The 24,230-nt window shown below is 42.6% G+C and overlaps 2 protein-coding genes across 10 annotated transcripts in view; both read right to left on the minus strand.

Annotated features, from left to right (window-relative positions):
• The window catches only part of LOC110509511 (tyrosine-protein phosphatase non-receptor type 6), a 32,212-nt gene extending 13,009 nt beyond the window's left edge, over positions 1 to 19,203 (minus strand). Inside the window, exons 1-8 of one of the 5 annotated variants that reach the window (XM_090225509.1) lie at positions 18,723 to 19,151; positions 13,021 to 13,100; positions 12,518 to 12,548; positions 11,352 to 11,474; positions 9,365 to 9,559; positions 7,906 to 8,095; positions 2,606 to 2,722; positions 2,269 to 2,394 (exon numbers count right to left, since the gene is read on the minus strand). In XM_090225509.1, the coding sequence (XP_090081635.1) occupies positions 2,269 to 2,394; positions 2,606 to 2,722; positions 7,906 to 8,095; positions 9,365 to 9,559; positions 11,352 to 11,474; positions 12,518 to 12,548; positions 13,021 to 13,100; positions 18,723 to 18,733 (873 nt within the window). In that variant the 5' untranslated portion in view covers positions 18,734 to 19,151. Of the gene's footprint in view, positions 1 to 2,268; positions 2,395 to 2,605; positions 2,723 to 7,905; positions 8,096 to 9,364; positions 9,560 to 11,351; positions 11,475 to 12,517; positions 12,549 to 12,959; positions 13,101 to 13,478; positions 13,869 to 18,722 lie in introns of those variants that run through there. The other 4 variants (XM_090225498.1, XM_036969153.2, XM_021590419.3 and 1 more) reach the window with 4 other exon arrangements.
• A 439-nt stretch (positions 19,204 to 19,642) lies between these two features.
• LOC110509399 (ATP-dependent chromatin remodeler CHD4) overlaps positions 19,643 to 24,230 on the minus strand; it is a 55,002-nt gene continuing 50,414 nt past the window's right edge. For all 5 annotated transcript variants that reach the window (XR_016492851.1, XR_016492849.1, XM_036969169.2 and 2 more), the window contains one exon: positions 19,643 to 20,914. Coding sequence is in view for 3 of the 5 variants with exons in the window: in XM_036969169.2 (XP_036825064.1) it covers positions 20,712 to 20,914 (203 nt within the window). In the remaining 2 variants the exon portion in view is untranslated. The remainder of the gene's footprint in view (positions 20,915 to 24,230) is intronic.

Genomic DNA, 24,230 nt, shown 5'->3' on the forward strand with positions numbered 1-24,230 from the left:
TTAATGTTTAAAGACATGCAAATCCCCATTCCCAGTATTTGTGGAGTACTGACATACTGTATTACTGTGAATACATTCATGAATGCTCTATAAATATGGCATGTTTATTATGTGTTATGTATTCTTTATAAACATACAGATAATGTGCAATCGTTACTCATATTTTTTTTACCATTTGAAAAGTTATTTTTAATGTGCTGTTAAAGCAGTTTGGAATTAGTGTTAGACCATTTCTAATCTCTCGTGGCCAGACTATTTAGCATCTAACACAATTATGCAAGGTTTTGTTGTGGGTTTCTGAGATTAGACAATTGAGACAGAGGCCTCTAATAGCAGTACCACATGCTACCACATGGTGGTAGTAAAAATGTTTCCTATGGCTGTAGTAGTGAGACCTTTAACCATTTGATTCTAGTTTTTCCTTGCAACACTCTCACTTTGACTTGTCTAACGGAACATGTTTCACCATGTTGCACAAGAGCAAAGGCACATTACATACACAGCTTATATGACCAACTAAAGCATCAAACACAGACACAGTTTCATGCTGACTACACCCGGCGCGCATGTTGATTTTGTCCATCCACACCAGACGAGATCAGAGGACGCAGGTTGAAATATCAAAACGAACTCTGAAAGCATTAAACATTCATGGCAATTTAGCTAGCTATCTTGCTGTTGCTGGCTAATTTGTCCTGGGATATAAACATTCAATTGTTATTTTACCTGAAATGCACAAGGTCCTCTACTCTTACAATTATTCCACAGATAAAAGGGTAAACTGAGTTAGTTTCTAGTAATCTCTCCTCCTTCAGGCTTCTTCTTTGGACTTTATATGGCGGGTGCTAACCAACTTTGAAGTGCATTACCACTACCAACTGGACTGGAGTGTGGACCTCAGTTAATCTTTCAATCACCTAGATGGGTATATGCTCCTAAAAACCAATGAGGAGATGGGAGAGATTGGATTTGCAGCTCGTTAAGCGTCACAAATATTGCCAAGTTCTATTTTAGCGCCTGGCTACGCAGATGCTCGTTCACACGAGCGAGCAGTTTCGATGCAATGATTGAACAACGTGTATGTGTACATTTATTTTGCAAAGCTGGTGTGGTCAGCATGTAAGAAATTAGGCCTCAGAAAACCTACAGTAGCATCCTGGTCTCATAGACTAGACATAACATAGTAAATCTAAATCCGAGACAATCAAATTAGTATATGTTACGTTTGGTTTGGTAACATAAGATAGATTGTTAAAGCAAAACAAAAGTAGGGTGGTTGTTCGGGGTGGATGCGTGGGTGTATAACGTGAACATTTAGCAACCCAAGGCTGCTAGTTTGAATCTAATCATGGACAACTTTAGCATTTTAGCTACTTTTCAAATACTTACTACTTTTTAGCTACTTTGCAACTACTTAGCATGTTAGCTAACCCTTCCCCTAGCACTAACCTCAACCCTTCAACCTAACTCCTAATCTTAACCCTAAACTTAACCCTAACCCTAGACTAGCTAAAAATTTGCCAAGTAGTTAACGCTAGCCACCTTGCTAGAATTCATAACATATCATACTTTTAAAAAATTCGTAACATGTAGTACGTTTTGCAAATTTGTAACATATAAGAATTGTAATTCATAACATATCATATAAAATGGGTTTACTGGTCATCCACAAATTAATTATAGATTTTTTTTACCCCTTTTTCTCCCCAATTTTGTGGTATCCAATTGTTTTAGTAGCTACTATCTTGTCTCATCGCTACAACTCCCATACGGCTCGGGTGAGACGAAGGTTGAAAGTCATGCGTCCTCCGATACACAACCCAACCAAGCCGCGCATCCTACCCGGAAGCCAGCCACACCAATGTGTCGGAGGAAACACTGTGCACCTGGCAACCTTGGTTAGCACGCACTGCGTCCGGCCCGCCACAGGAGTCGCTGGTGCGCGATGAGACAAGGATTTCCCTACCGGCCAAACCCTCCCTAACCCGGATGACGCTAGGCCCACGGACCTCCCGGGCGCCAGAGTCTCTGGTGGCGCAGCTGGTGCTGCAGTACAGCGCCCTTAACCACTGCGCCAACAGGGAGGCCCCTATCCACACATTAATACATACAATAAGAAACTTAACATATCATACTAAATGGAGTGTCTCGAATTTACATACATAATAATATGAAATGCTCTGAGACCAGGTTGAGTATAGAGAGGAAGAGGTTAAGAAGGGTTGTTCAAAACATCACATCTTCCTTCCATCAAAAACATCGACTTACATCAAACTCCTCCCAGAATCCTGCTTTGCTCTTCTTGTCTCCCTCGTTCTCTCTCTCGGCCATCTGGTCCAGCAGCCTCACTCTGCTGTCAATGTCTGCTGCATTCACTCTGGTGGAGAAGTAGGGCTGAAGGAGAGAAGGATGGAGTGGACAGGAAAGAGAAGGAGAGGAGAATAAGTCAAGATTTGTTCGGATATGGCTCTAACTTGTCATTCAGGTGAACCCATTATAAGATACAGTATATCCGACCTGTGTAAGGTTGTAACTTTACTGCAACACTCATGGTGACTCTTGTAACCTGTATGGGGTTACAACTGTAAGTCCTGTAAGTCTTTACCTGTTTGAGGTGCACCCAGGTTCCAGACATCTCCTCGATGCCTTTGCGTTTGTAGTGCTCCATCAGGTCAGCCAGGGTGTCAAACATCTCTGTGCCTCCCACCGTGTACCGGTCATTCTATTTATATAAATATATGACGACATGAGTCCCATTATACCTGGCGAAAACCAAACACTGCATTCCACAGTAAGAACCCTATACCAACGGTCAAGCATGGTGGTGGCAGTGTGATGGTTTGGGGATACTTTGCTGACTCAGGACCTGGACGACTTGCCTTAGTAGAAGGAACCATGAATTCTGCTCTGTATCAGAGAATTCTACTGGAGAATGTCAGGCCATCCATCTGTGAGCTGAAGCGCAGCTGGGTCATGCAGCAAGACAATGATTGAATACAAACAATCAAGTCATGAAAATGACTAAAAATCAACAAATTTGAAGTTTTGGAATGTCCGAGTCAAAGTCCAGACTAAATCTCAATTTGGATGTTGTGGCAGGACTTGAAACGAGCAGTTCATCCTTGAAAACACACAAATGTTGTTGAGTTGAAGTAGTTCTGCATGCAAGAGTGGGCCAAAATGCCTCCACAGCGATGTGAGAGACTGATCAACAACTACAGGTAGCATTTGGTTGCAGTCATTGCAGCTAAAGGTGGCACAACCAGTTATTGAGTGTAAGGGTGTTGCATAACTATGTTAATTAAATAAATAAAATGAGCATCAATTTGTTTTCTAATTTGTAAACTCAGGTTTTCTTAATCTAATATTAGGTCTTGGTTGAAGATCTGATAGCATTCAATATCAAAAATATGTAAAAATAGAGAGAATCAGAAAGGGGGAGAGCGAGGTGAACATATCTGCCCATCTGTGACATAGTATGCAATTTTCAGGGACCACTGGTTCAAAAGTAAACAAAATCAAATCAAATCAAAGTTTATTTGTCACGTGCGCCGAATACAACAAGTGTAGACCTTACAGTGAAATGCTTACTTACAGGCTCTAATCAATGGTGCGGGGGGAAAAAAGGTATGTGTGTGTGTGTGTCGGTAAGTAAAGAAATAAAACAACAGTAAAAATACATTTGAAAAAAGAGTAGTAAGGCTATATACAGACACCTGTTAGTCAGGCTTATTGAGGTAGTATGTACATGTAGGTATTGTTAAAGTGACTATGCATATATGATGAACAGAGAGTAGCAAAAGCGTATAAAGAGGGGTTGGCCGGGTGGAGGGACACAATGCAGATAGTCCGGTTAGCCAATGTGCGGGAGCACTGGTTGGTTGGGCCATTTAGGTAGTATGTGCATGAATGTATAGTTCAAGTGACTATGCATATTAGATAAACAGAGAGTAGCAGCAGCACCTGTTTAGGAGTCTTATGGCTTGGGGGTAAAAACTGTTGAGAAGCCTTTTTGTCCTAGACTTGGCACTCCGGTACCGCTTGCCATGCGGTAGTAGAGAGAACAGACTATGACTGGGGTGGCTGTGGTCTTTGACCATTTTTAGGGCCTTCCTTTGACACCGCCTGGTGTAGAGGTCCTGGATGGCAGGCAGCTTAGCCCCAGTGATGTACCGGGCCGTACGCACTACCCTCTGAAGTGCCTTGCAGTCGGAGGCAGAGCAATTGCTGTACCAGGCAGTGATACAACCGGTCAGGATGCTCTCGATGTTGCAGCTGTAGAACCTTTTGAGAATCTCAGGACCCATGCCAAATCTTTTTAGTTTCCTGAGGGGGAATAGGCTTTGTCGTGCCCTCTTCACGACTGTCTTGGTGTGTATGGACCAATCTAGTTTGTTGTTGATGTGGACACCAAGGAATTTGAAGCTCTCAACCTGCTCCACTACAGCCCCGTCGATGAGAATGGGGACGTGCTCGGTGCTCCTTTTCCTGTAGTCCACAATCATCTCCTTAGTCTTGTTACGTTGAGGGATAGGTTGTTATTCCTGCACCACCCAGCCAGGTCTCTGACTTCCTCCCTAAAGGCTGTCTCGTCATTGTCGGTGATCAGGCCTACCACTGTTGTTGTCGTCAGCAAACTTAATGATGGTGTTGGAGTCGTGCCTGGCCATGCAATCGTGGGTGAACAGGGAGTACAGGAGGGGACTGAGCATGCACCCCTGGGGAGCTCCAGTGTTGAGGATCAGCGTGGCAGATGTGTTGCTACCTACCCTCACCACCTGGGGTCAGCCTGTCAGGAAGTCCAGGATCCAGTTGCAGAGGGAGGTGTTTAGTCACAGGTGGGAAAGGGCAGTGTGGAGTACAATAGAGATTGCATCATCTGTGGCTCTGTTTGGGTGGTATGCAAATTGTAGTGGGTCTAGGGTTTCTGGGATAATGGTGTTGATGTGAGCCATTACCAGCCTTTCAAAGCACTTCATGGCTACGGACGTGAGTGCTACGGGTCTGTAGTCATTTAGGCAGGTTGCATTTGTGTTCTTGGGCACAGGGACTATGGTGGTCTGCTTGAAGCATGTTGGTATTACAGACTCAGGGACATGTTGAAAATGTCAGTGAAGACACCTGCCAGTTGGTCAGCACATGCCCGAAGCACACGTCCTGGTAATCCGTCTGGCCCCGCAGCCTTGTGTATGTTGACCTGTTTAAAGGTCTTACTCACATCGGCTACGGAGAGCGTGATCACACAGTCGTCAGGAACAGCTGATGCTCTCATGCATGCCTCAGTGTTGCTTGCCTCGAAGCGAGCATATAAATGATTTAGCTCGTCTGGTAGGCTCGTGTCACTGGGCAGCTCGCGGCTGTGCTTCCCTTTGTAGTCTGTAATAGTTTGCAAGCCCTGCCACATCCGACGAGCGTCGGAGCCGGTGTAGTACCAGAAAATATCTTTAATGTACTTCCGGTTAGCTATTAAGAAATGCACCTGATGCTTGCTCCTGGTAGGGCCTGTGCCAGGACTCAATGACCTGTGTGATAATCTTCTGACCCTGAAAACTTTAGACTCCAGCCCTACAATGCCTCTCATTCAAATCCGCCTCATGTCTGCACTGTATTACCACAGCTAAAAATAACCTAACCATGATGGTGCTGCTAATAATGTTGAATCTACGAAAAGCAGGTTTGGGGATGAATGCAGTTAGTTACAGTCTAGCTCTGCACTCGGAAATAACTATGCTATTTTTATTTCTAGTGGTAGTTACTGTACACACATGAATATAAAGTACTTAATTGTGAATACCAATTCTCATGTACAGTGCCTTGCGAAAGTATTCGGCCCCCTTGAACTTTGCGACCTTTTGCCACATTTCAGGCTTCAAACATAAAGATATAAAACTGTATTTTTTTTGTGAAGAATCAACAACGAGTGGGACACAATCATGAAGTGGAACGACATTTATTGGATATTTCAAACTTTTTTAACAAATCAAAAACTGAAAAATTGGGCGTGCAAAATTATTCAGCCCCTTTACTTTCAGTGCAGAAAACTCTCTCCAGAAGTTCAGTGAGGATCTCTGCATGATCCAATGTTGACCTAAATGACTAATGATGATAAATACAATCCACCTGTGTGTAATCAAGTCTCCATATAAATGCACCTGCACTGTGATAGCCTCAGAGGTCCGTTAAAAGCGCAGAGAGCATCATGAAGAACAAGGAACACACCAGGCAGGTGCGAGATACTGTTGTGAAGAAGTTTAAAGCCGGATTTGGATACAAAAAGATTTCCCAAGCTTTAAACATCCCAAGGAGCACTGTGCAAGCGATAATATTGAAATGGAAGGAGTATCAGACCACTGCAAATCTACCAAGACCTGGCCGTCCCTCTAAACTTTCAGCTCATACAAGGAGAAGACTGATCAGAGATGCAGCCAAGAGGCCCATGATCACTCTGGATGAACTGCAGAGATCTACAGCTGAGGTGGGAGACTCTGTCCATAGGACAACAATCAGTCGTATATTGCACAAATCTGGCCTTTATGGAAGAGTGGCAAGAAGAAAGCCATTTCTTAAAGATATCCATAAAAAGTGTTGTTTAAAGTTTGCCACAAGCCACCTGGGAGACACACCAAACATGTGGAAGAAGATGCTCTGGTCAGATGAAACCAAAATTGAACTTTTTGGCAACAATGCAAAACGTTATGTTTGGCGTAAAAGCAACACAGCTGAACACACCATCCCCACTGTCAAACATGGTGGTGGCAGCATCATGGTTTGGGCCTGCTTTTCTTCAGCAGGGACAGGGAAGATGGTTAAAATTGATGGGAAGATGGATGGAGCCAAATACAGGACCATTCTGGAAGAAAACCTGATGGAGTCTGCAAAAGACCTGAGACTGGGACGGAGATTTGTCTTCCCACAAGACAATGATCCAAAACATGAAGCAAAATCTACAATGGAATGGTTCAAAAATAAACATATCCAGGTGTTAGAATGGCCAAGTCAAAGTCCAGACCTGAATCCAATCGAGAATCTGTGGAAAGAACTGAAAACTGCTGTTCACAAATGCTCTCCATCCAACCTCACTGAGCTCGAGCTGTTTTGCAAGGAGGAATGGGAAAAAATGTCAGTCTCTCGATGTGCAAAACTGATAGAGACATACCCCAAGCGACTTACAGCTGTAATCGCAGCAAAAGGTGGCGCTACAAAGTATTAACTTAAGGGGGCTGAATAATTTTGCACGCCCAATTTTTCAGTTTTTGATTTGTTAAAAAAGTTTGAAATATCCAATAAATGTCCTTCCACTTCATGATTGTGTCCCACTTGTTGTTGATTCTTCACAAATAAATACAGTTTTATATCTTTATGTTTGAAGCCTGAAATGTGGCAAAAGGTCGCAAAGTTCAAGGGGGCCGAATACTTTCGCAAGGCACTGTATTTTATTGGAATCGTATACGCATTTTCACACGTCACCTAAGGGTCCAAATTAAATACATAACTAACTAATTAAAACATAACCGCTTGGCATACTTTTGTAACCAAGACAGTGATATCTATCAAACTCAAACCTACATGTTCATATGACTGGACTTTGCATAACTGTTTCCGTCCTGAGACAGTAGTGGTGGTGTGTTTGATGTTTGTCAGGTTTTCTCCTAGATGTTGGAAGCAGGAAGGTCATTCGTTGCATAAGAATGAACATTTTGGGGAAACTGAAAATTGGTCTGGTTTCATAACAAGATGTACTCAGATATGGGAAATATTATAGCAAAGATTGCAATGTGAATTGCAATAGTGAATGTGAGTGAATGTGTGTTAGAGAGAGAAAAACACACGAACACTCACATGCTCGCACACACACACACACACACACACACACACACACACACACACACACACACACACACACACCTGGCACATGATCTTGATGTGTGAGACCCTCCTCCCTCCGCTGGATGCCTTGCTCTTCTCCTCAGTCAGAACAGACAGAACAAAGTCTCCAGGTTTGGACAGAGACTCCCGCACCAGGAAGGTGCCCGGCTCGTCCCGTTCCCATAGCAACTTCTCTGCGTTGGGGCCTGACAGGTGTCCGTGATACCACCTGTATGGTGTATGACAGAGAAGGGGTCAATGAAGCTCTAATGGAAACATCACTATGCCCTACATGGAGGAGAATGGAAGAAGACTTGGTAGAGGACTTTAATGAATGTTTGAGGACATTTTGGTAACTAATGTGTATTTACGGCCTGTACAGATGCACTTTATATGGTTTATGAAAGGTATTTCTGTCCTGAGAGTATAGTGTGTGTGAGTGTGTGTTTGCGTGCATGCGTCTGTGTGTCTGGGAGAGTTTACACTTGTTAGTATGGGGATCGTCTCTCTGAGTGCTGCCTGCTGTTTAAATTTAGGGGTAGTTCTCGATTTCTACATCTGAACTTCCTGCTTTGCGGTCGGAAAATTCTGATGACAAGATTTCGTGGCTCAAGACAGCATGATATTTATAGCCTGAGCCCCACACAAACTACCCCCCTTTTCTTCCAAACCCCATATCACCCCCCCCCCCCCCCCACTACATCAAGCTTGGTGACTCTACTGACTTGTTGGATGCATGTTCAGTTTGTTTTGGCTGTGTTTCAGATTATTTTGTGCCCAATGAAAATGAATGGTAAATAATGTATGTTTCTAAATACTTCTAAATTAATTTGGATGCTACCATGATTACGGATAATCATGAATGGATTGTGAATAATGATGAGTGAGACAGTTACAGAGGCATAAACATCATAGAATGACACCTCTGCATTAAAATTAGACTATAAAGCACACCATCACAGCAGTACCTGTGATATGGGTATCGAGAAAGAGATCAGAAAGACTGAAATAGAGCAAGATGGAGGTTAGGAGAGAGGAAGGTATTGAGGGTCTGGTCACTGTTTTCAAATGTGTCAAAATCTAAAGTTTCCAACCGCAGCAAGAAAGGGAAGTCAAACTGACAGAGAGAGAAAATAGAGTGGAGAAAGGAGGGGCAGTGAGGGTAGAACATGAGGGATTTACACACACACGCACGCACGCACGCACACACACACACGCTTCAAAGTAAAGGCCATAGAATTACCTTTCCTTCTGAAAGCTTTATGATCCTCAACATAAAGCGTTTAGATTAAGAAAGTATTAATTACAAAATGGCTGGATGTCTCAGGAGTATTTTATATGATCTTCTTCCGTTTGATAAACATGCAACGAAATTCAGCAGAACAGTGAAAGCAGAGTTAAGGGTTAGAGATTTGAGGCAAGAGTACACGGACTTGACTGACTGACTCTGGTGGAATTAAGGGTTAGAGGTAAAGGGTAAAGGTTAGAGTGCACTGACCTCTCGGTGGTGGGGTCAGAGCAGTTGAAGGGGTATTTGAGCTCGATGATGGTGCCGTCTTTGTCCTGCAGGATCCCATTCTCTGCAGTGTAGTACTCCACCAGCTCGGACAGCGTGGCAAACTTCTCCCCTCCATACAGGTCGTAGAAGTCCCCTGTGTTTTGGATACGGATGTGGGTCACCAGCTCACCCACCCTGGGGTCAAAGATCAGGGGAAAGGGGACATTCATGGGCCAGTCAGTGACAGTAGACAATTCCACCTAAACTAGCTTTAAGTCAAATTTATTTTTTAAAGTAGCAAAAGAGAGATGCAGTGTATCTGTACCTGACAGAGGGCAAGAAAAGGAGAGAGGAAAGGATGAGTGAGGAGAGAGGATATACTATAAATCAAATTTAATAAAATCACATTTTCAAATCAAATGTTATTGGTCACATACACATCTAGCAGATGTTATTGCAGGTGTAGTGAAATGCTGTAGGTTAACATACAGTGCCTTCAGAAAGTATTCACACCCCTTGACTTTTTCCACAATTTGTTGTTAGATCCTGAAATTCAAATTGATAAAATGTAGATTTTGTTGGTCACTGGAATACACACAGTGCCCCATAAAGTCAAAGTGGAATTATGTTTTTCAAATGTTTGACAAATGAATTACAGATAAATCGCTGAAATGTCTTGAGTCAATAAGTATTCAACCCCTTTGTTATGGCAAGCCTTAATAAGTTCAGGAGTAAAATGTGCTTACCAAGTCACATAATAAGTTGCATGGACTTTGTCTATAAGGTCCCTCAGTCGAGCAGTGAATTTAAAACACAGATTCAACCACAAAGACCAGGGAGGTTTTTCAATGGCTCACAAAGAAGGGCACGTATTGGTAGATGGGTAAAATAAAAAAGCAGACACTGGATATCCCTTTGAGCATGATGTTATTAATTACACTTTGGACGGTGTATCAATACACCCAGTCACAACAAAGATACATGTGTCCTTCCTAACTCAGTTGCCAGAGAGGAAGGAAACCACTTAGGGATTTCACCATGAGGCCAATGGTGACTTTAAAACAGTTATAGAGTTTAATGGTTGTGATAGGAGAAAACGGAGGATGGATCAACAACATTGTAGTTACTCCACAGTACTAAACTAATTGACAGAGTGAAAACAAGGAAGCCTGTACAGAACATTTTTTTTTTGCAACAAGGCACTAAATAAAGTAATACTGCAAAAAATGTGGATAAGCAATTGACGTTTTGTGCTGAAAATGTAGTGTAATGTTTGGGGCAAATCCAATACAATACATTACTGAGTACTACTGTCCATATTTTCAAGCATAGTGGGGGCTGCATCATGTTATGGGTATGCTTGTAATCATTAAGGACTGGGGAGTTTTTCAGGATAAAAAAAAAATGGAATGGCGCTAAGCACATGCAAAATCCTAGAGGAATGCCTGGTTGTGTCTGCTTTCTACCAGACACTGGGAAAAACCAGCTTTCAAAAACCTAAAATACGAGACCAAATCTACACTAAAGTTGCTTACCAAAAAGACAGTGAGTGTTCCTGAGTGGCTCTCTTAGAGACTTACCCAGAAAGACTCACAGCTGTAATTATGAATTTGACTCAGGGGGTTGAATACTTAACATTAATCATATTTTTACAAAACATTTCTTCCACTTTGATATTCCAGATTATTTTGTGTAGATCGTTGGCAAAAAATTACAATTAAACACATTTTAATCCCACTTTGTAACACAACAAAATGTAGAAAAAGTCAAGGGATTTGAATACTTTCCGTAGGTTGAGCGAAGGAGAGAAGGAGAGAGAAAGAAGGAGAGAAAGAGATGGAGTGTATCTCCACCTGATGGAGAGAGAGGAGGAGAAAGAGATGGGGGATGTCCTAGCTGATGGAGAGAGAGAGAGAGAGAGAGGATATCCTAGCTGACAGAGAAAGAGAGAGAGAAGGACAAAGAAAGAGATGGGGTGTATTCCTACCTGACAGAGAGAGAGAAGTCTCCCTGGTTCTTCCTGCTGGGTCGGGCCAGGAAGCTGCCATGGACGCCCCGGCTCTTCAAAACAGACTCAGCATCCAAGCCAGAGATATCCCTGTGGAACCAGCTGGATACACAGAGAGACACATTACACACATATACATACAGTATATACAAACCACACACACACAGATCGGGCCACGCACATAAGCACATGCACACACAAATGGTTATCGTCTGGCCCTGCCGCACCTGTCCACTGAGCCACATCATCTCCTTGATACTCCGTTTCTTCCCTCGATGGGAAATTATATGAGACGTGGTAATAAAGATGAGTTAAATCACAATATGTATGTAAATCCCATTTCAAAACCCTGCATTCCATTACCAGCTCATAGATTAACACAGTACTAGGTACCATTACCAGCTCATAGATTAACACAGTACTAGGTAGAGAGAAGTCTACACAGCATTATTGAAACCTTTTTTAAGTATACGCTAGTATACAAGTATACAATATTGCTTCAAGGCAAAGAACTAGCAAAACATTTGAATGGTAAAGCCTGACTAAGGCCTAAGAGATGACAAACAGACCACAAACCCACCTCACCACAAAGCACCAACTTTTCATTCAATGGATACTATACTAGCCTATTCTACAGAACAACATGCTGCTGACGATTGTATCACACATCTGAGAGGTAGGACTGATAACGCTTTCTAAACTAAAGGGAATGATTTATGATTGTAAATTTACAATCTATTATCTTTCTTTCGACAATCTCTCACTAACAAGTGGACCATCACTTTGATATCTGTTGCCAAGTTCCAGTGTAGTTGTAGCTACACACGGCATGGTCCAGCTATTGATAGACTAAGAGTAGGATGCAAAGGTAGAATCAATCAGAATTGGGCAACATTTCAAGAATGTGAAAAACTACTGCAAAATAACTGGGAATTCCTACAGAGTTTGAAAACAAAACGTTACGCGTGAACTACAAACACACAAGACAGCAGAAAAGACTAAAGAACAAAGTACTGATGGTAAAGAAACAGAGAGAACAAGTAAAAGAAAGAGAGAAGTTGACATCACGCGTTAGGTAAAGGCAGATCCAGACCAGGGTTGAGCAACTGGGTGTAAGAGTCTTGAGAGGGAGGAGATCAACTCACCGAACCATTTTCACCTTCACTTCTTCTGGGCCTAAAGAGAAGGAGACGGGATAGTGAGGGTACACGTACAGGTACAACCTCAAGGCTAGCAAATGATGATACATGGTAATGTAACAAATACTGTACATAATTGACACATCTTCATGCCCTTTCTAAATCTGCAAATCTAGCCAGTTATTAACTACAAATGTACTTCTAAAAATCATGGTTTACTTCCATTATCATTCCTCTCTCTCTCTCTCTAACTGCCCTCCTCCACACATTAGTTTACTGTATTTCTTAATTTCTCTCATTCAACATCACATACGCAAAGACCACCCCTCTAAACAACCTGTCTTCTCTTCCTCTTTTACTCCCACACTAATCTGTTCATCAAACCCTCTTTCCTCCCTTACCCTCTCTTGATATATCTCACTTTAGGTATATAAGTAAACAATCTTACTGTTCTCAGCTCCTTCTGAAAACAAGCGACACTCTTGCTGACAGGCTCGTGTATGTCTTACCCTCCGTCCCTCCCTTCTTTTTTCTTTTTCTCTCTGTCGTTCTGTGACACTCTCTCGCTCCTTCCTTCCTTTTTGTGGCTCTTTTCACAAAACAGTGAAAGCAAGAGACAGACAGGAACAAAAAAAGCTGACAGGCCGGAATCTCTTACAGAAAGAGATACTTTATAAATGTCAACGCAATAAAAAAGCTTAGATTTCATCTTTAAAATTAAACTATAATTCTTTGTCTCTCCTTGCCTCAATCTAATGTCACATCTCTATCTCTCTCTTCTCTATCCCCTCAGAATGATCAAAGCACCACTAATGTTTTGCAAACAGACACAGTCCAGTGAGATTACTCTGAATATGTCATACCAAACACTGTTCCTCAATGAGATAATGAACGAGAGCGAGAGAGAGAGAGAGAGAGAGAGAGAGCACCTTTAAAAGGTAAACTAAGGAACTGCACATCTGCTCACCATCACTATCAGGAATGAAAAACAAACTAGCCCCTCCAGTATATACTGGTTAAACTAATCATACATTTTTCTCTGTTCTTCTCATTCTCTCTCTCTTTCCTTCTAACCCACCTGTCCTCCACTCCCCCCCTCTTCTGTCTGAGTGTCTGTTCTCTTCTTTCAGCTGTGTATGTGCACGTGTGTGTGTGTCTAACCTTTTGTGTTCCATTTGTGTTTGACACACAAAGGTCATGCTCGCATTACACTTCCTTATTTTCAGAGTGCGACCTCCCCTCCCCGTGTGTCGCTCTCAATCCATTTACAAATGTGAGGTCATGACAACAAACTCACAAACTAACAATAAGTAACATACACACATAACTACAGTCAGGATAGCAACTACACAACACTGTTCATGTGAGCAGCAATACAAGACATGTGAGCATGCTACAAGAAGAGGTGGGCTACATGTATACTAAAGTATTGTCCACAGAAGTCTGTAGAGCTTGAAACTGAAACTACTCTTCCCATAATGCAACAGCCAGCTGTTGTGGCTACGAAAGACACATAGCAACAAAGCAGGGCTGTATAAGTTAACAGCTTGATGTTACAGCGTGACTGCCTGTTGAAGTTAGTGTTACAAATTTCAATACAACCAACATGCAAAGCAGCAGAGAGTAGGTGAGAGGTGCCGTTTAAAGCTCCTGATCTGTAGTGGCTGGGGCCGAGAGCACCATGTATCTTGTGTGCCACATATGTCTGAATGCCTTTTTGTTACAGTGGGGCAAAAAAGTATTTAGTCAGCCACCAATTGTGCAAGTTCTCCCACTTAAAAAGATGAGAGAGGCCTGTAATTTTCATCATAGGTACACTTCAACTATGACAGACAAAATTAGAAAAAAAATCCAGAAAATCACATTGTAGGATTTTTAATGAATTTATTAGCAAATTATAGTGGAAAATAAGTATTTGGTCAATACCAAAAGTTTATCCCAATACTTTGTTATATACCCTTTGTTGGCAATGACATCTATAAGTACCTAGGTGTCTGGCTAGACTGTAAACTCTCCTTCCAGTCTCATCAAACATTTCCAATCTAAAATCAAATCTAGAGTCGGCTTTCTATTCCGCAACAAAGCCTCCTTCACTTACGCCGCCAAACTTACCCTAGTAAAACTGACTATCCTACCGATCCTCGACTTCGGCGATGTCATCTACAAAATAGCTTCCAATACTCTACTCAGCAAACTGGATGCAGTTTATCACAGTGCCATCCGTTTTGTTACTAAAGCACCTTATACCACCCACCACTGCGACCTGTATGCTCTAGTTGGCTGGCCCTCGCTACATATTCGTCGCCAGACCCACTGGCTCCAGGTCATCTACAAGACCATGCTAGGTAAAGCTCCGCCTTATCTCAGCTCACTGGTCACGATGGCAACACCCACCCGTAGCACGCGCTCCAACAGGTGTATCTCACTGATCATCCCTAAAGCCAACACCTCATTTGGCCACCTTTTGTTCCAGTTCTCTGCTGCCTGTGACTGGAACGAATTGCAAAAAATGCAGAGAAAAACAGAACAGAAAAACAGAGGTCAAACGTTTTCTGTAAGTCTTCACAAGGTTTTCACACACTGTTGCTGGTATTTTGGCCCATTCCTCCGTGCAGATCTCCTCTAGAGCAGTGATGTTTTGGGGCTGTTGCTGGGCAACACGGACTTTCAACTCCCCCCAAAGATTTTCTATGGGGTTGAGATCTGGAGACTGGCTAGGCCACTCCAGGACCTTGAAATGCTTCTTACGAAGCCACTCCTTCGTTGCCCGGGCGGTGTGTTTGGGATCATTGTCATGCTGAAAGACCCAGCCACGTTTCATCTTCAATGCCCTTGCTGATGGAAGGAGGTTTTCACTCAAAATCTCACGATATGCCAAGGCCCCATTCATTCATCCTTTACATGGATCAGTCGTCCTGGTCCCTTTGCAGAAAAACAGCCCCAAAGCATGATGTTTCCACCCCCATGCTTCACAGTAGGTATGGTGTTCTTTGGATGCAACTCAGCATTCTTTGTCCTCCAAACACGACTAGTTGAGTTTTTACCAAAAAGTTCTATTTTGATTTCATCTGACCATATGACATTCTCCCAATCTTCTTCTGGATCATCCAAATGCTCTCTAGCAAACTTCAGACGGGCCTGGACATGTACTGGCTTAAGCAGGGGGACACGCCTGGCACTGCAGGATTTGAGTCCCTGGCGGCGTAGTGCGTTACTGATGGTAGGCTTTGTTACTTTGGTCTCAGCTCTCTGCAGGTCATTCACTAGGTCCCCCCGTGTGGTTCTGGGATTTTTGCTCACCGTTCTTGTGATCATTTTGACCCCACGGGGTGAGATCTTGCGTGGAGCCCCAGATCGAGGGAGATTATCAGTGGTCTTGTATGTCTTCCATTTCCTAATAATTGCTCCCACAGTTGATTTCTTAAAACCAAGCTGCTTACCTATTGCAGATTCAGTCTTCCCAGCCTGGTGCAGGTCTACAATTTTGTTTCTGGTGTCCTTTGACAGCTCTCTTTGGTCTTGGCCATAGTGGAGTTTGGAGTGTGACTGTTTGAGGTTGTGGACAGGTGTCTTTTATACTGATAACAAGTTCAAACAGGTGCCATTAATACAGGTAACGAGTGGAGGACAGAGGAGCCTCTTAAAGAAGAAGTTACAGGTCTGTGAGAGCCAGAAATCTTGCTTGTTTGTAGGTGACCAAATACTTATTTTCCACCATATTTTGCAAATAAATTCATTAAAAATCCTACAATGTGATTTTCTGGATTTTTTTTCTAATTCTGTCTGTCATAGTTGAAGTGTACCTATGATGAAAATTACAGGTCTCTCTCATATTTTTAAGTGGGAGAACTTGCACAATTGGTGGCTGACTAAATACTTTTTTGCCCCACTGTACAGAGCTGAGAGCTGATGGTGAGAATGGCTTTTCCCTGTTCAGTCATGTTGCTGTTGTGTATCATTTCTAACACCCAAAAGTGATGACCACTTTCCACAAAGATTCACACACACTGACTAACACACACATACCAAGTGAAGACATCTCTTGATCCGGTCACTCCTGCAGGGTATGTACACACTCTCACACACTGACTAACACATATACACACGTGTGTATTTCTCACACCCAAAGTCCAAGTGATGATGATTTGCCTTCAATGAAAGAACCCACTCTCACACTGACTCATAGCAACGGAGGAAAACATTGATACAGTTACATATTGGGATATTACTTTTGACGATATATCGTATCGTTTTGACAATATTGCAATACTATTTTTGCTATAGTAGGCTGTACATGCACCAAAACTCATATCTTGTTCTCCATCTTCTTTTTAAATAAGGAGCCAATGTGTTTTAAGCACATTTATTTCCATGACTGATCAAAACTTCTCATGGCTCTCTCTTGTCCCCTCCACAGCAGACATTTGGTGAGCAATATGTTTGGAAAATCGAATCGCAATACATATAGAATCGTAAGAACCGCAATACTAATCATACCGACACCTAAGTATTATGATAATATCAAATCGTGAGGACCCTGGCAATTCCCAGCCCTACAGGACAACACTTTCCATAGGAATGCTGGCTCATGTTGATTCCAACGCTTCCCACAGTTGGCTGGATGTCTGGAAGTTGGCTGGATGTCCTTTGGGTGGTGGACAATTCTTGATACACACAGGAAACTGTTGAGCGTGAAAACCGCAGTAGCATGCAGTTCTTGACACAAACCGGTGCACCTGGCACCTACTACCATACCCCATTCAAAGGGACTTAAATATTATGCCATGCCCATTGACCCTCTGAATGGCACACATGCACAATCCATGTCTCAATTATCTAAAGGCTCGAAAATCCTTCTTTAACCAGTCTTCTACCCGTCATCTACACTGATTGAAGTGGACATTAATAAGCAATTATAGCTTTCACCTGGATTCACCTGGTCAGTCTATATCATGGAAGGAGTTCCTAATGTGTTGTACACTCAGTGTATATTGAACTGTATTTGTGTGTATGTGTGGGAAAACTGGCATGTACGTAGAAACATATCTAGGGAAAAAGTGTGTAAAAACAGGGTTGCTTTTGTCCTCTGAAGGGAGGGGTGGGGGACATAGGAGGTTGGTGGCACCATAATTGGGGAGGATGGGCTCGTGGTAATGGCTGGAGCAGAATCGGTGGAATGGTATCAACAACATCAAACACATGGTTTACAACACATCCGTTCCAGTCATTATTATGAGCCGTCCTCCCCTCAGCAGCCTGGTAGGGGATGGGTTTGAAATATATACTAATAAATGACACCAAGGTAAGAGCCCTGTCTGACAGTAACTATTGTCAAAACAAGAATCTTCCAGGGCGATCACTTTGGCTTGCAAATCCTATTTCTCTTGCCTGGACATCTAACAGTAAGATTTAAATGTATGTAAATACACGGAGTATAAAAAGCTTTCTGTGACATAGACTGACCAGGTGAAGCCAGGTGAAGCTAGGATCCCTTATTGATGTCACCTGTTAAACCCACTTGAATCAGTTTAGATGAAGGGAATGAGACAGGTTAATGAAGGGGTTTTAATCCTTGAGACAAATGAATGGACTCTGTATGTGTGCCATTCAGAGGGTGAATGACAAGACAAAAGATTGAAGTGCCTTTGACCTCGGTATGGTAGTAGGTGTCAGGCGCACCGGTTTGTGTCAAGAACTGCAACGCTGCTGGGTTTTTCACGTTCAACAGTGTGTATCAAAAATGGTCCACCACCCAAAAGCAAATCCATCCAACTTGATACAACTGTGGGAGGTCAACATGGGCCAACATCCCTGTAGAATGCTTTCGACAACTTCTAGAGTCCAATTGAGGCTTTTCTGAGGGCAAAAGCGGGTGCAACTCAAAAATAGGAAGGTGTACACTCAGAATGATCAGCCAATGAGAACATAATTAGTTCTCCCATGTATGATTTTAAATATCTTTAAATACATACATTACAGAAGGCTAGTGTACATACACAAGCATGCGAGCGAGCACACACGCGCACACACGCGCACAGACTAACAGACGTTTGTACTGCAGGTGTTAGAACAATGGTTAACACCAGGAATTGCAGACACACAAACATACTGGTTAGTGAAACAAAACGCCTGCAGCAGTTTGAATTGGGCTCTCTTCCCCTTTCACACCTGTGAGCTTCACATGCTAACTGTGTCTATAGATAGTACTTACCCACAAGACATTGAATGGACTTTTGCTCAGGTGTTCTAGACAGCAGTTCAGTCTCATAGATCCAGTCTTTACAACAGAACGAAGATGAGCTAGAGGTTAGTGCAGTGTGGTCTGTCCACTGTGTCCAGTTAACTAGCGTATACTACACTGTTCCAGCTGCTTCTCTCTTCTGTCCCTCTATCTACCTCTTCTTTCTCACTCATTTCCTCCCCGTCTCTCCCTGTTGTTCCCCCTCTCTACAATTCCTCTGACTGCCTTCTCTCTATCCCTCCGTCCCGGTCTCTGTCCTGTTAAGTTATCAGCAGGCTCTATTACAACGCAGTATTTTCTCCTGCCCTGTAATTTCCCCCAACTTTCTTAATTGCACCTCTCTCTGTCTGGGAAAACAAGTCTGTTCCTGTCTCCCTCTTCTTCTTGTTCTCCTTCCCTCTCCTGCAAAAGGAAATTAGCATTCACCTTTCCCATCATACATTTACACCCACACTCCCTCCTCTTCTTGTACCTGTGTTCTATGGTTTTATTACTTTATAGATACAGTTAAATCAGATGATGCCCTTCCACAGACCTTGTAGGTCAAATTATGACGCGTACCATTGGTCATTTAAGCAATAAGGCCCGAGGTGTGGTATATGGCCAATATACCATGGCTAAGGGCTGTCCTTAACCACTACGAAACGTGGAGTGCCTGGACACAACCCTTAGCCGTGGTATATTGGCCATATATCACAAACCCCTGAGGTGCCTCATTACTATTATAAACTGGTTACCAATGTAATTAGTGCAGTAAAAATACACGTTTTGTCATACCCGTGGTATACCACGGCTGTCAGCATTCAGGGCTCGACCCCACCCAGATTATAATACAATGCAATGTGCCCAGGTAATAATGCCCTCACATAATAAAGGGCAAAGAAACAAGCTTCACAAACTGTTACCCTTTTTATTGGAGTTCTCAGAAGAAACTGTAACGATAAAAACAACCATAATAATATTCCAAAATGTAAAAGAACAAAACATTAGACTAAGACATTTAATTAATTTAGAGATTGCCATCATTCTCAATGCAGCCCCGTGTCGACACTAGTGGAGCTATTGCATATCCTTATTTGGGCAAAAAGGGGGCGAGGCCTCCGGGAACATTTGTGACACAATCGCTCAGGAATGGAGAGCTGCGGGACGGGGCATGGCTGAGGAGCGGGGAGAGCCAATAACAGGCTAGTGTTATGGACCACCTGAGTTTACAGGTGAAGGGAGCAGTGAAGAGGGGGAGGGGCAGGAGTGTAAAACAGAACCAATATTATTCTACTAAAGCATCCTCATCAGTTGATAGTTACTAACAGTCTCTCTGTGGGAAGTATAGAGCAGTGTACCCACCTACACACACAGACACACACACATACACTCAGAAGAGGTACACACCCAGAAATGGAATGGGCAGAACAGACATAGTTCTAAATTCCACATGATTTCATATTTACCGAATTGAATTGTACATGTTGCATATCAAATTTAATTCTGCACACCCATAGAACAACGAGTCCACATATTATAGAACCTTTACTTGAAGTGGAAAAGTCCATTTTACCCATTCTAATTCTATGGGACAGAGCCAGGTACACTGCTGTCTATTTTAGAGACAGGCTTGGGGAAAGATACAGTGAAAACAACCTCTGTGTGAAAGTTAGACACATAACAGACAGACACAGAGACTGTGCTGCAGTTCATTAGGTAGATACTGTAGATAAGGTGTTCCCAGTGGAGAACAGAGACTGTGTTCCTACAGGTGTCTTTGGGTGAAGAGGAAGCAGAACATTTTTAGTCTGCTGTGTCCAGAGAAGATGTGTTGGTGGGTAGAGACCTTACTCTACTGTCCAGAGTGTGAGATTTGGTTTGGGGACAAGAAAGGTGCAGAGCGGGGTGAGATAAGGGTCACTCTCCAATTCCAAAACACGGGTGGGAGAACGCCTTAGGGAGGACTGGCGGAATTGGTCAGCGTGGCACCTGCATCTGCTGCGTGGTCTGTGATTGGCTCTGGCCGGTGACCTCGGACCCGCGGCTGGCCAATCGGCTGAGGATGTTCCTCTCCGACATCTGCAGCCTCACGGCGACGGGTGGTATACGGGCGATGGTTGCCGGGAGACGGGTGACGTCGGCCTTCATGTCACTCAGAAGCTCCTCAAGCTGTTTGAGAACTGAAGGAGAGAGACAGAGTTACCACCACCAAAGTCCAACTGACAGAGTTTAGGAAACAATGACGAGAGGGAGAGAAATAAGAAAAATAGATGATGGAAGTGGGTAAGAACAGCAGAGACAGAAAAGAGACAATGAGAAAGAAAGAGAGCGAGTCTGTGTTTGTGTGTAGCCTACTGTCATGACGTTGCCCTGTTGGTGAGGTTTATGACCCCCATAAATACCTTTCCCCCTTTTCTCTCTCTACTAAACAGAATGGACACTTGGAAAGCCCTTAGTTAACTTCTTGGTGACTGGGGGGCAGTATTGAGTAGCTTGGATAAATAAGGTGCCCAGAGTAAACTTCCTGCTACTCAGCCATAAAAGCTAGAATGAGCATATACAGTGGGGCAAAAAAGTATTTAGTCAGCCACCAATTGTGCAAGTTTTCCCAGTTAAAAAGACGAGGCCTGTAATTTTCATCATAGGTACACTTCAACTATGACAGACAGAATGAGAAAAAAAAATCCAGAAAATCACATTGTAGGATTTTTAATTAATTTATTGGCAAATGATGGTGGAAAATAAGTATTTGTCAATAACAAAAGTTTATCTCAATACTTTGTTATATACCCTTTGTTGGCAATGACAGAGGTTAAACGTTTTCTGTAAGTCTTCACAAGGTTTTCACACACTGTTGCTGGTATTTTGGCCCATTCCTCCATGCAGAACTCCTCTAGAGCAGTGATGTTTTGGGGCTGTTGCTGGGAAACAAGGACTTTCAACTCCCTCCAAAGATTTTCTATGGGGTTGAGATCTGGAGACTGGCTAGGCCACTCCAGGACCTTGAAATGCTTCTTACGAAGCCACTCCTTCGTTGCCCGGGCGGTGTGTTTGGGATCATTGTCATGCTAAAAGACCCAGCCACGTTTCATCTTCAATGCCCTTGCTGATGGAAGGAGGTTTTCACTCAAAATCTCACGATACATGGCCCCATTCATTCTTTTCTTTACACGGATCAGGCATCCTGGTCCATTTGCAGAAAAACAGCCCCAAAGCATGATGTTTCCACCCCCATGCTTCACAGTAGGTATGGTGTTCTTTGGATGCAAATCAGCATTCTTTGTCCTAAAAACACGACGAGTTAAGTTTTTACCAAAAAGTTCTATTTTGATTTCATCTGACCATATGACATTCTCCCAATCTTCTTCTGGATCATCCAAATGCTCTCTAGCAAACTTCAGACGGGCCTGGACATGTACTGGCTTAAGCAGGGGGACACTGGCACTGCAGGATTTGAGTCCCTGGCGGCGTAGTGCGTTACTGATGGTAGGCTTTGTTACTTTGGTCTCAGCTCTCTGCAGGTCATTCACTAGGTCCCCCCGTGTGGTTCTGGGATTTTAGCTCACCATTCTTGTGATCATTTTGACCCCACAGGGTGAGATCTTGCGTGGAGCCCCAGATCGAGGGAGATTATCAGTGGTCTTGTATGTCTTCCATTTCCTAATAATTGCTCCCACAGTTGATTGCTGCTTACCTATTGCAGATTCAGTCTTCCCAGCCTGGTGCAGGTCTACAATTTTGTTTCTGGTGTCCTTTGACAGCTCTTTGGTCTTGGCCATAGTGGAGTTTGGAGTGTGACTGTTTGAGGTTGTGGACAGGTGTCTTTTATACTGATAACAAGTTCAAACAGGTGCCATTAATACAGGTAACGAGTGGAGGACAGAGGAGCCTCTTAAAGAAGAAGTTACAGGTCTGTGAGAGCCAGAAATCTTGCTTGTTTGTTATTGACCAAATACTTATTTTCCACCATAATTTGCAAATAAATTCATAAAAAATCCTACAATGTGATTTTCTGGATTTTTTTCTCATTTTGTCTGTCATAGTTGAAGTGTACCTATGATGCAAATTACAGGCCTCTCATCTTTTTAAGTGGGAGAACTTGCACAATTGGTGGCTGACTAAATACTTTTATGCCCCACTGTAATTAGTATATTTGGGTAGAAAACACTGAAGTTTCTAAAACTGTTTGAATGATGTCTGTGAGTATAACAGAACTCATTTGGCAGGTGAAAACCTGAGAAAAATCCAACCAGGAAGTGGGAAATCTGAGGTTTGTAGTTTTTCAACTCATTGCCTTTCCAATATCCAGTGTCTGTGGGGTCATTTTGCACTTCCAAAGGCTTCCACTAGATGTCAACAGTCTTTAGAACCTTGTTTGATGCTTCTACTTTGAACGGGGGACAAATGAGAGGATTGAGCCAGGTGTCTGGCAGATTGCCACGAGCTCGTGACGTGCGGTCATGTGAATGTTAGCTTGCGTTCCATTGCTTTTCTACAGAGAAAGGAATTCTCCGGTTGGAACATTATTCAAGATTTTTGATAAAAACATCCTAAAGATTGATTCTATACCTCTTTTGACATGTTTCTACGACCTGTAATATAACCTTTTGGACTTTTCATCCGACCTTTCGGCTGGACGCGCGTTTGGATTTGTTTACCAAACGCCCTAACACAAGGAGGTATTTGGACATAAATTATCAACTTTATCGAACAAATCAAACATTTATTGTGGAACTGAGATTCCTGGGAGTGCATTCTGATGAAGATCATCAAAGGTAAGTGAATATTTAAGATGCTATTTCTGACTAATGTTGACTCCACAACATGGCGGAAATCTCTTTGGCTGTTTTGGTCTCTGAGCGCCGTACTCAGATTATTGCATGGTATGCTTTTTCCGTAAAGTTTTTTTGAAATCTGACACAGCGATTGCATTAAGGAGAAGTAAATCTCTAATTCCATGTATAACACTTGTATTTTCATCAACATTTATGATGAGTATTTCTGTAAATTGATGTGGCTCTCTGTAAAATCACTGCATGTTTTGGAACTACTGAACATAACACGCCAATGTAAAATGAGATTTGTGGATATAAATATGCACTTTATCGAACAAAACATACATGTATAGTGTAACATGAAGTCCTATGAGTGTCATCTGATGAAGATCATCAAAGGTTAGTGATTCATTGTATCTATATTTCTGCTTTATGTGACTCCTCTCTTTGGCTGGAAAAATTGTGTTTTTCTGTGACTTGGTGGTGACCTAACATAATTGTTTGTGGTGCTTTCGCTGTAAAGCCTTTTTGAAATCAGACATTTTGGCTGAATTAACGAGAATTTTATCTTTAAAATGGTGTAAAATACTTGTATGCTTGAGGAATTTTAATTATGAGATTTTTGTTGTTTTGAATTTGGCGCCCTGCACTTTCACTGGCTGTTGGTGAGGTGGGACGCTACCGTCCCGAATATCCCAGAGAGGTTAACATAGAGAGAGTA

The sequence above is a fragment of the Oncorhynchus mykiss genome, chromosome 3, assembly GCF_057628025.1.
Source record: "Oncorhynchus mykiss isolate SJ-2025 chromosome 3, ASM5762802v1, whole genome shotgun sequence".
Taxonomy (NCBI): Eukaryota; Metazoa; Chordata; class Actinopteri; order Salmoniformes; family Salmonidae; genus Oncorhynchus; species Oncorhynchus mykiss.